This window comes from Daphnia pulex, chromosome 12 (genome assembly GCF_021134715.1).
Source record: "Daphnia pulex isolate KAP4 chromosome 12, ASM2113471v1".
NCBI lineage: Eukaryota > Metazoa > Arthropoda > Branchiopoda > Diplostraca > Daphniidae > Daphnia > Daphnia pulex.
In genome coordinates, this window is record NC_060028.1 from 4,653,019 (window position 1) to 4,664,976 (window position 11,958).

General features: G+C 35.6%; 2 protein-coding genes and 1 long non-coding RNA gene across 5 annotated transcripts; 1 reads left to right on the forward strand and 2 right to left on the reverse strand.

Annotated features, from left to right (window-relative positions):
- Nucleotides 1-2,668: 2,668 nt before the first annotated feature.
- LOC124209960 lies at nucleotides 2,669-3,441 on the reverse strand. Its single transcript, XM_046608210.1, has 4 exons — nucleotides 3,317-3,441; nucleotides 3,184-3,255; nucleotides 2,856-3,120; nucleotides 2,669-2,795 (listed from the first exon to the last, which is right to left on the reverse strand). Exons 1-4 carry the CDS (start codon nucleotides 3,327-3,329, stop codon nucleotides 2,669-2,671), a joined length of 477 nt encoding a protein of 158 aa, XP_046464166.1. The 5' UTR covers nucleotides 3,330-3,441.
- Nucleotides 3,442-6,702: 3,261 nt separating this feature from the next.
- Nucleotides 6,703-9,367, reverse strand: LOC124208532 (protein dimmed-like). 3 transcript variants are annotated; one of them, XM_046606348.1, is made up of 5 exons: nucleotides 9,018-9,367; nucleotides 7,578-7,715; nucleotides 7,206-7,438; nucleotides 7,010-7,146; nucleotides 6,703-6,915 (listed from the first exon to the last, which is right to left on the reverse strand). In XM_046606348.1, the coding sequence occupies exons 2-5, from the start codon at nucleotides 7,705-7,707 to the stop codon at nucleotides 6,810-6,812; spliced, it is 606 nt and encodes a 201-aa protein (XP_046462304.1). In that variant the 5' UTR covers nucleotides 7,708-7,715; nucleotides 9,018-9,367; the 3' UTR covers nucleotides 6,703-6,809. The 3 variants fall into 3 exon arrangements, with proteins under 3 accessions (XP_046462304.1, XP_046462305.1, XP_046462306.1); XM_046606349.1 differs by having other exon boundaries at nucleotides 7,206-7,315; nucleotides 9,018-9,168; XM_046606350.1 differs by lacking the exon at nucleotides 7,578-7,715 and having other exon boundaries at nucleotides 9,018-9,139.
- LOC124208535 lies at nucleotides 9,272-11,538 on the forward strand. The gene is made up of 2 exons (XR_006880497.1): nucleotides 9,272-9,395; nucleotides 9,963-11,538. It is a non-coding gene; the product is annotated as an uncharacterized LOC124208535 (long non-coding RNA).
- The last annotated feature ends 420 nt before the right edge of the window (nucleotides 11,539-11,958 follow it).

Below are 11,958 nucleotides of genomic sequence, written 5' to 3' on the forward strand. Positions count from 1 at the left end.
ATTTTAGACAACTGCAATTTAAACATTTAGTCAAACATTCTCAAATCTAATTAAGAAATATTGATTTTTTGGTGAATACATTAATACATTCCCTTCCATTCCTTTCCTTCCCAAGAGGAACTAAATTCCGCCTCGGCCTATGGGCCAAAAAAAGGAGCACGGGCATGGCCATGGGGGCAGTTCCCATGTGCGCTCAACCGTGAATTAACAAACCTTATAAATAATAAACAATGGTCTTTCTCAAGATTTTATAAAACTTTTATTTTCATAACTATTTCTACAAGAATTTTTTATTTGTACGAGCAATAATGAACACTCAAAACAAAATTTTTCAAGACTTGAAGCCTAAGACAGAAATAAGCAATAACTGTTGCATGGCCAAAATTCATCAATTTTATTTCAGATTTAAATTTGATCATTTCAATTTATTTTTTTCCATTTTATCCTAAACAAATTTCATCCACTTGAATTAGCTATGTCACTGATTGAACAACATGACGTTTTTTTTCTGGAAAGATTGACTTTTACTTAACATACCTAAAGTCGTTGACGGATGAATAGGAATCCTTATACTACTAAAAAGTCATGGACGGATGAATAGAATGTCAATACTACTCACACTCTCCTTTAACACAGAAAAGGACTCAAATTTTTCAGCAAACACAACGTAGTCACATGGTGTAGTGGATAAAGTGCCGGACTATAAAGAAAGCGGTCTACGGTTCAAGTCCAGACCAGTGGTTTTCAATTTATCACTTAGGATAGAGCAGTAGAAATTAGTCATATAATGTTAATTACTACTTTATTATTTGTGCGTTTACATGAATGATTTACTATTTACGTAATTTCTTAATCTGAAGCTTATCAAAAATCGAAAATAACACAAAAACCAATAATATTTTCAATATTTCAAATTTATGCAATGTTCCGTGGTGTATGATGAAGCAGATGCTAATGAAGCAAATAGTCTTATTATTGAAAACTTCAAAATCCGATGTAAATAAAATTTCTTTGCTCACGCTGGGTGATAACTATGACAATGTGTAAGTATGCGCTATCCAACTGGTCACATCGGATATTATTTGTAAACACCGTTGTTGATGTAGTGGTTATAGCATTGCATTAGTAGGTCAAAAGTGTTTGGTTCAAACCCCAGCTCAGGCAAGCAAATAGTACCCGAAACGATGAATTCTTAAAATGAAGTAAATAAATTATTTTTGTTCTTGCTGGGCGATGACACTGAAAATGAAGAAGTATGCACTATCCAGCGGATATCGTCAAGAATTGGAAGAACACACCGCCGATGGGGTAGTGGTTATATCAATGGATTAGTAATTCAAAGGATGTTGGTTCAAATCCACTCTCAGTATAACTATAAAATAGCACTCAAAAAACAGCATGCAAATGAATGGCAAGCTGGAAAAGAATAAATCTTTACATGAATGATTTACTATTAACGTAATTTCTAGATCTAAAGCTTTATAATATAAAATACGTAAACCAATAAAATTTTCCATATTTCAAATTTATGCATCGTTCCCTGGTGAATGATGAAGCAGATGCTTATGAAGCAAATAGTCTTATTATAGATAAATTCAAACTCCGATGTAAAAAAAATGTCTTTGCTCACGCTGTGTGATATCTATGACAATGTGTAAGTAGGCGTTATCCACCTTTAACGTCAGATATTTATTGTAAATACCGTTGTTGTAATGGTTATAGCGTTGAATTGATAATTCAAAGGTGGGTGGTTCAAACCCCCACTCGGGCAAGCAAATAGTTCCCAAAACAATGAATTCTTAAACTGCAGCAAATAAATTGTTTTTGTTCTTGCTGGGCGATGACACTGACAATGAAGAAGTATGCACTATCCAGCTGGTATCGTCAAGATTTGCAAAATACCACAGCTGATGGTGTAGTGGTTATAGTATTGGTTTGTTAATTCAAGGAATGTTGGTTCAAACCCACTCACAGCATAACTATAAAAATGCACTCAAATTGCATACAAATGAATCGTAATTTGGAAAAGAACAAAGTTTTACATGAATGACTTACTATTAACGTAATTTCTAAATCTAAAGCTTTATCGAAAAAAATACAAAACCAACAAAATCTTCAATATTTCAAAATTATGTATCGTTCCGTGGTGTAGCGGTTAAAGTAATGAAATGTGATTCCTAAGATCAATGGTTCAAATCTAAATTTCGAAAATAATGAATTCATATTAAATTTTCAATATTTATGTAATAAGGATAATGATAAAAATTATAGTGGTTGAAAAAACTCTTACTCATACAATGTCCAATTCAAAGTACAATGTTCTACTTTTCTTCTTTTGAGTTCCATCAAAAATAAAAAAAAAACGAATATAGCATTAAACATTTGATATTAAAATAAGTCTCCATAGTGTAGTGGTTAAAGAGATGGAATATAAATCCTTAAGGTTAAAAGTCAATGGTTCAAATCAAGAATCAAAGAGAAGTAGTGCTACGTACTTATATGGATTTTAAAATATTAAGAACATCAATTATGAAGTTGGAAAAATAAAAAAAGCAAACTAAATGAATATTCTAATACTCTGTTTATTACTGATCAATAACCAACAAATCAACAAAATTAACAAATAAAAAACAAAGAAAAAAAATTAAACAAATCGAAAAAAAAACATCTAAATCACATCTCCAAACATTCTCTGTGCCTCAGCTTCATCCTTGCACATTTTGGAGCGGAATGAGGCCAGCTCCTTTTTGGCCCATGCCTCATTCCGCTTAGATCTTTCCAAAGCAGCTTGAGCACTAAAATGAAAAAAAAAATTACATAAAAAAACAAACATGAAATAACTTGGATAAACTTACTTCTGTCGGTTTTTCTTAAATTTTTCGTGCCGAGTTTTCAGCTGCACTCCACGTAATAGATTGGATCTTCTCCTATCTTCAATCCTCTGAAATTCTGAAATCGTCCAAGATTGAAGAAAGGAGACAGGTGGGGAAGACGGCGGGGTATTGAAATCCATATCCATGGATGCTAAAACCCCGTCAACTTCGTCATCACCCAGTGGATTTTCTTCAGGGACAACCACTTGAGGAGACAAAGAGACGGGGGGAGAAACAACAGGCAAATCTATCAAACAAAAAAAAAACAATGAATAGAACAGAAATATTGGATAACATTAAGGAGACTTACCAGAATTGGGTATTCCATCACGGACAACCACTTGAGGAGACAAAGAAACGGGGGGAGAAGCAACAAGCAAATCTATGATACAAAAAAAACAATGAATATAACAGAAATATTGGATAACATTAAAGAGACTTACCAGAGTTGGGCATGTTGTCAAGGGGAAGTTCAGAGAGAATGTGAAAAACAATTATTCGTTGACTTACCAGCAAGATAATAAGCCGCCAAACGAAATAAAAGCACAAAACATAAGCTTCCCTCCAAAAAACCACGCCCACTGGTTGCAATTTTTATCGTTGATATAATGATTTTGAACACGTGAAAAAAATTAAGCATTGCCTCTCCCCAAACCAGGTGTTGAGGGTTGGATTTTTTTTATTGATATTCAATGTCCTCCAATATTTATGTATGTGTAGTACTTGGGGTTTGAACCATAATCGGTGAGGTGTTAACGCCACATACATGTAAGGGCATGGCATTGTAACACACACTCTAACCACTACACTATCAGAACTAATATCATTATCGAGTTCCAATTTCGACAAATGGTTGTCGCGCTTCACGTTTTTTTTTATTAACGTGTAACTACGACATATTTATAAATCCCATTACTTCTATTAAATTCCATCTCTTTCATGGTGTATTGGGTAACGTTCTCTGCTATCATACAAGATGTCCGAGTTTCGATACTTGGTTAAGGCGCTTTAATTCAATATTAATTCAAACATTTATTTTCAATTTTGAAATTGGTGTTTTTAGGGAATTGAACCCGAACATAACGCATAGAAAGCGAACTCGCTAACCAATCGATCACCAATTGATATTCAATTCTGATCTCATTGACAAGTGGTTTCAAACATCTCTGCATCTCGCGTTGCAACTGGCACACAGGTGAGCGCGACGAACCGTGTCTCTACGACATATTTATACATTCCATAACATATAGTGTATTCCATCTCTCTCATTGTGTATTGGTTAGCGTGCTTGATTGTCATGCGAGAAATCCGAGGTTCAAACTCCGGGTAAAGTCACAGTTGCTAATTATTAATTCGGTCATCAATATATTTTAGAAACTATTGTTTATCGGGAGTTGAACCCGGGTACTCACTCATAGTAAGAGAATTCGCTAACCACTTGACCACCTATTGATACCAATACCGATTGATCCTACAGAATCCATTTGGCCATGATTGGATGTATGAGAAATCTAATGACAGTGGTTTAACTGGTAAATTATTTGTCCACAGGCAGAAAATTTAAGCGCACGCTCACGCTTAACGGGCAGGGAATTTTAAATGTCCTTCAGAATACGCTGGGCCATAAGTGGATGTATAAGAAATCTATTGACAGTGGTTTAATTGGTAAATGCGTAACTGAGTTCAACGGGCAGATAGTGTTCAAGTTACAAAAAAACGAGGATACCTTCATCGCGATTCGAGCCCGTGGCGGTGGGGCCCCCGAAGGGGCACCCCCGCGGCCGCGAGAGCTCGTGGTGAAGGATTTCGAGGGAATTTGTCGGGGCAAACGCAAGGTATTAAAGATTCAATAACATTGGTTCAACTTGCGAATGATTTGTCCACGGCAGGAAATTTAATTTAAACTGTTAAAAAACGTGGAGGAAATTTTAAGTGTCCTACAAAACACGTTGGGTGAAACATAACATCTACAAATTTGTTCACATTGGGCCACGAGTAATTGCAACTAATTCGCTAACGTCGGGTGATGAATTTTTATACCTAGCAAATTTTAATGTTCAAAATCGATGTTGCCTTACATTGGTCGATGGCTTCCTTTTAAGAAAATGTGTCAACACATCTCATTAGCCAAGTTGTTAGAGAATAAGATTCAAGTAACGATGGGCTGTTGTTCAAACCGGCAATGAGGAATGTATAGACGAAAACAGGAAATTATGAGGTATTCAGATTGAAAGCCAAGTAAATTATTTCAAACACTTTGTCAATTTTTATTTTCACAATTTATGAGTATTGAACCTAAAGACATAAATGTGCTATGCGAACACTCTAACCAATACACCACCAATAATGTATTTTACTATTACCTCTCAAGTGGTTATTCGAATTTTATATGCGAAGCTGAGTTTTGTAAGTTTCAGTAAAATACAGGAGCAAATACTTACGGGCCAAAGAATTACGTCGTGCGATTAATATTTATTGGTATTTAGAGCAAATCCGAATTGACTTAAGTGGCTGATGACTTTTCCCCCTGTTTGACTGATAATACAACTCAACAGCTCAGTGGTTAGAGCATTGGATCCAGGATACAACGGCCCGTTGTTCAAGCCCTCATCGAGATAAGTACGAGATACATGTGAGTCTAAGGGGAAGGATTACATGAGGGAGGAGTGTGCAGAGAGGGGATGGTGTGGTTGGGGATGGTGAGGGAGGGGATTGTGAGGGAGGGGATAGTGAGGGAGGGGATGGTGAGGGAGGGGATGGTGAGGGAGAGGATGGTGAGGGAGGGAAGATAGAGAGGGGGAAGGATGAGAGAGGGGAGGAAGATGGGAAAAAGTGGGAAGAAATAAATTGGAAGGGAAGAAAGTGAAACGGGAAGATGAGGAAGGAGAGGAAGAAGGAGTTGAGGATCAGAATGGGGTGTTTGACGATCCAAACGTGTTCAAGATTCAAAAAACCGTGAAAAACTTCACCGAAACTCGAGACCGTGGGAAATGTGTCAAATACAATACAACCAAACTCTGAAAAATAAAAGTCCCAAAATAAAACCAAAACTCAACCGATACTTGGTTTCAACGAAAAAAAAACAAGTCCACAAAAAAACCCCAAAAGACCAACTGGCTCACGGTGGAAGATGTACAAGTCCATAAATGGATGAAAAAAAAAGTCCCGGACAGCAAGGAATTGGCCAGTGGGATTATACGAGTGGCGTTTTGGTCCATGTATACTGTGCGCTTAGGTGATTATGTCTAGCCGCCTGGTTCGCCGTCCTTGGACGGGCCTAGGTATACTAGTCTGATACGCTAATATCGACAAGTAATGCCGAGGTCGCGAGTTCGAGCCTCGCCTGGAGAATTGATTTTGAAATCGATAAATACGGGACGCCTAAATACAGGCATGGAATATAAGCAAATTGCTCAAATTAAAGAATGTTCTACCCACCCCGTGGTCCAATTGCGTCCAGATAAAGTCTTCCGTCGCCCTTCGGTCGCTCTTGGTATTTAAATTACAATTCCCAATGGACAATTGAACCAACCAATGATAACGGGAATACCCGAATTATAAGCGTAAAAAAGTCCAAAACAAAAATGCCGCCATCACCAGGAGGAGATGAAAAAAAATCGCAATTATCCCTTGCTAACGCAGGTGAGCTGACAATTCTACATTTCTTCATTTGGATTCAAAAAGACTACCAAAAGCCGTCACCAGATGGGGGTTTTAGCACTGACAGGGCAATAGCCATAGAGGGCTATTGCCCTGTCGGACTACCATGGCAATAGATTTCACGCATTTTAAAATGCAGACGTCGGAGTGTAGACCATTAGACAAAAAATTAAATGAAAAACAAACTGTATATTTGTAAGAATTACATAAAGTCAGCAAATTATATCACACCATTTTCCTTTTTTTCAATTTGATAGAAAAAATATGCTATTAATTCTAGCGGTTAGAATCTTGCTTCTCATAGTCGTCGGCGGCACTAACTTGTTCATCGCTGATATGTTCTTCGTCGCAATCACTACCACTCATTTCTGTTGTAACGAATCTGCAAACCAGTTTTCTTGTAAATTATTTTTTTGCCGAAAATTACGGTAAATCTGTTGTTTCAATTAAGTGCGAAGTTCAGTATTATTTTTTACCTGTAAGGTTTTTCGTCACCTCTGATGTCACAAATCACATTTGTAAGCGCCATGATGTAATTTTTGGCCAAAGTTAAGGTCTCGATTTTGGAAAGTTTTCTTTCTACTTGAATGTGTGGTATAACTGTTCTTAATTCCTGCTTCCAAAATTTAGATAAATTTCCATTGTTTTTACAATCCGATTTAGGTAATTTACCTCAAATGCCGCATTCAATCCATGCATTCGCAGTCGTTCGCGTTCATTACTTTCCAGACGCCGGAGATTTCTTTCCCTCGCAGAAGCTCGCGGTTTTTTTCTTTTCAATTCTACTAAAGGGTTAACATCCCGAGGCGTTCTACTATGATTATCCATCGTTAGTTGGCATGATCTACTTAGGCCATGTGTTCCAGGAATGTTAGTGGTTGACAAATTTTCAAATGTTGTTTTTTCTAAAGGAGACACTTTGTTTAGTACTAATCATTTTATAACAAACAGAATAATCTCGAGAATAATTTAAACATTTAAAAAACTTATTCACAAAATTGTGAAATCATTACTATAAAATGCTTTATAAATGGATGCAAATACCTCCATTCTTTTGAGAATTTCTTAGTGGTGAATATCTCTCACATCCAAACTTTAAATCGTCATCTTCCCAGGTTGAAAGACTTGATTCTCTCTCAGAAGCATTTTCGCTAATACTTTGTTTTGTTTCCATGGTTAATTCTGTTAAAATATTTTATACAAGACCAATTGTGAAAAATAATTCTAAAAATTGGATAATAGATGGTAGGGTATCATTGCGCTGGCGCGTGGAGTGATTTTTTAATAAACTAAAATCTTTACATGGTGCAGGTGGGAATGATCTTCTTTTTCTCATCAAACTTGGAATCATCAAAGGGATATGGAAGGGATTTTGAAATAACTTTCATATTAAAAAGTAACTATTTTGCGCTATTTTGCGCTTGTGATGAGAAAAGTTTCCCCGCTGGTTTATCTGTTCTGTAGCTTACACTTGTTTTTTTGTTTTTTTTTTACTTTTGAAAAAGCCGGTTCTATCATTATGCTTATAAGGCGAAAAAGGGTATAAGTGTAACAAATAAAATGAACGATAGTGACGAACTGACGAAGCGCCCGCGTTCCAAGACTTCGGATTCTTTGATTTTTCCGGTTGAAATAAGTTTGAGAAAAAAAAATTATGTTTTTTCCCTTCAATTTCAAGATTCTAGCAGTTTTTCATTTATTTTTTATAGGTTAATTCGAGAAAATAGCTGGTTTGACAATCACGAATACGGTTTACTCAAAATGGAAATTTGAACTAGCTAGAATATACTTGTTTTAAACTTAAATGTAAAAGACAAATAATCAGTTGAAGGCCTTCAATGGTTATTATTACCACAAGCTTGAGATGCAGATGCCTTTAAGTAAGTCAAAACTGTTGCCAACGTTTTCCCCCTAGAGCTATATATACAGACCGCACCCTCACCTGCAGGGCAAGGTACAAACAGCAAGCGCATTCTTCAAACCTTAAGTTGTCCGCCCCACTTATTTTCCGGTTTTGGAAATTAGTTCAACTTTATTCAACATTTAAAGGAGAACAGAAGGTTTTGCTATGTACAAGGGAAATTTGAAAATGTGTGTCTAAAACCTGTTGTATCCCCCACTCGAAATATCCAATGAGCGCAGTCCAACACGACCATGCCGGTTCATACGATGCATTTTTTTTTTTTTTTTGTTTTGTTTTTTTCCACCCAACTTAAAATCTAAAACAACGAAATCTTAATTAACTAAATTTTAATTACCCTGCACTTTTACTCCTAACTCGTTGTTTGAGAATTATTGTTCAAAGCAAGAAAAGTATGAAAACATGAACATTGGTTTTGGATTCGATTGTTGAAGAGCTAACCACGTTATTTAAAATTCCATCATTGTAAAATTAAGGATAATCATTTAAAATTTTGCAACCAGTTTTTTAGGCATCGGAATTTTAAATTGATTTTTTTAAAGAAGACTTGAATGTTAACTTACCATTAAAGTTGAAAGTACGAATTTATCACAAAAAGCACATTTCATGAGAGAGAAACCTGCTTCAAGCTGAACACGAGAATATTGGGAAGTAAACTAAAACTCATTTCACTGGTTGAGCAGCATTGATGCCAGGGGAAAGGAGGCCGACCCTTGTGAATGCTGGTGTAGTGATAGAAAGGAGGAAGGGAGGACTATTCACTTTTTTTCTTTCCAGTACAATCGTTACGGAGAAAGCAGTTCGAAACAACACCAAAGCTCCGCTATGTCACGCTCATCTGAAAATCAACCTCAATATCAATCATTCGTTAAGAGCCCTTAAGGAAGAACCCTCGGCTGTGAATGCCAAATGACTATTGGCTACCTGGAGTATATGTTTGAGTAAGTTTGCACTATCGCTGCGATGGTGATTAAAATTACACTTACTATAGAAATGCGGTAAAACAAAGTTTCAAAGATTTTAGGCTACATATAATGAAGTATGAATAGAATTGAACTAATTCGAATTTAGTTCAAATGTAAAGGCAGTTCAGAGATCTAACCTTTAAAAAATTCTTTATGAATTAGCTGAAAATCTTTGAAAACAGTTTCTGTAACCAATCACTGTTATGAAATTAGGTACACTTCAATGGAAAAAGTTTCATTTGGGAGAATAAAGTTTAGTCGATTTTTGGAATTAGAAATTATTTGAAAAAACCCGATTTTACGGAGCATGTTTCTAAAATAGCATTTCAGAACCGGTTACTTCCATTCGTTGGGCGTGGTCATATAACGCTGTCTTTTCTAAAGTAATAATTAACAATCAGTTCTACATTTAAATGTATTTTCTACTTTACAATGTTCGGTTGCAAGTTAGTTCAGTTCAGTCCGTATTGTTTTATTACTCTTTTTAGCAATAAGAACTGCCTTATTTAGTTATTTATAAGAGAATCTTGATACTTGATATAGGAAAGGCAAGAGCAAGAAGGAAGGCAAGAACAATGCTCCAAAGACACTGTTTCAGGTGCATAGCTCCAGGCAAAGGTAATATCCGTATTTGAAAAGAAAACAAGCAGTAAAAATGAAAAGAAAAGGGACACATTTTGAATCGAACTATTTATTTCCGATTACCGAATTAATGAAAATCAAATCATTTTAGGTATAACAGTGATATGGTCATAAGGATCTAATCTAGTTATTAAAATTTTGTGATTTGTTTTCTTCCAATAGAAGAAATTTGAATATTGACTTTATCGGCATGAAAAATAGTTACATCATTAGATTTCCAAGAGTAACAAAAGTAGATCAGAATTAGAATGTGTCCGTTACTTAACGGTTTTATTGGCTGGTCAGACGTGAAGGCGTGCAAGTGGAAGCAACAAAATCTACAAATTCAGCGTACGCAACCAGTTTGCCTGACGAGAGAACATGGTTCGGTCGGTTGGTGTCTTAATGCATGTTTGGATTTATGTTTAGTGTAATTAAATAGTTTTGTGGTCAGAAAACAGTTTGTCCTCCTTCCAAACCCCCAACTTTTATTTTCAAAAGCTGAAACTGCATTGAAACTGTTACGTTTAGCAATTAACCCTTTCTAAAAAAAAGTGATGGGACCTTTTCTAGCCGTTTTGCAGCTTCACAATTCGGTATCAAATATGAATATTATATGAACGGTAAAATGAATTCTAAAAATTAAACATTAGAATTTTTACTATTTCACACTTCATAATTAAAACAAAAACTCAATTTGGATATTTATTTTTTTTTGTTCAGAATCAAAGCCCATTGTTCACTGTAAATTCAAAAGGCATATGTTGTATTTAATTACATTACTACTTCAGCGTACTGTGATAACTAATAAGATTGCTGAACCGCTCCTCTAGGCTCTCTAGGCTTTAACTTTAATCAAGCGCCTCTAGTGAGAGCGGTGAACAACTCCGTTTTACACTTGTTAACAACATTCACTTAAACCTCGTATCAAAACACTTCCAAAACCAATGATTGACTACGATGACAACCGCATTAACGTTGCCATTTTTTAAAAAGGGATACAGCAATCCAAGTATGACAATACGGGTAGGCCGGGTAGGCACGGTAGATATGTTGGTTGTAGCAATCCGTGTGCAAGGTTCTAGCAATCCGTGACATATATACCAATTGCCATTGGTAATTATAGCTACCGCTATATATGTCATGGATTGCTAGAACCTTGCACACGGATTGCTACAACCAACATATCTACCGGGCCTACCGGCTATAGCTGTCATCAACTCCCGTTGAATAAGAGTCAGGGCAGATACGCAGTCATTTCTTAAATGGCTTTTAAGCATTTGATTATCTTTTTCTTAATATAAATTATGAGAAAAGGTACGAAGAGATAATATACTGTAATGCGCATCCAATGAAAAAAAAACGGAGAAAGGTTTCAAATTCCTTATTTGAAAACCCCGGTATTGTTTATTCAAAGTTGTCACGCTGGACGAAAGAATGTATCCCATTGTATTTTAAAAATCCATACGGCAATCAGAGCCGCAATGTTTTTACTTTTCGGGATTTAGTGGATCAGCTGTTGATTTATGTAAAATACTGGCCTGCTAAGTCCCAAAAAGTGAAAATTCACAAATTTTACAGCAGCAATTCCATTATTTCCATACTATTCTAATACTATTCTATATTATATACTATTCTAATAGCCCAAACCCAAAAGTTCTTGAAAAATAATGTTACTAAATTGTTTTGATTCCATGTCTTCGCGAAATTTTTCCTCGGTACTGACTGATTTTTCCGACTGTAACAAACTAATAACGGTATGCATAAATATTATTAGCCACTTTTCGTTTGATCAGTACAGATAAATACAATTAAAATGTGTTGTTAAATGTTATACAAATGTGTTTGAAGTGAACTTAATCCCAACTTATACTATTTAAAATATACATTAAACCTGTATATATATTCTGCAGTACCT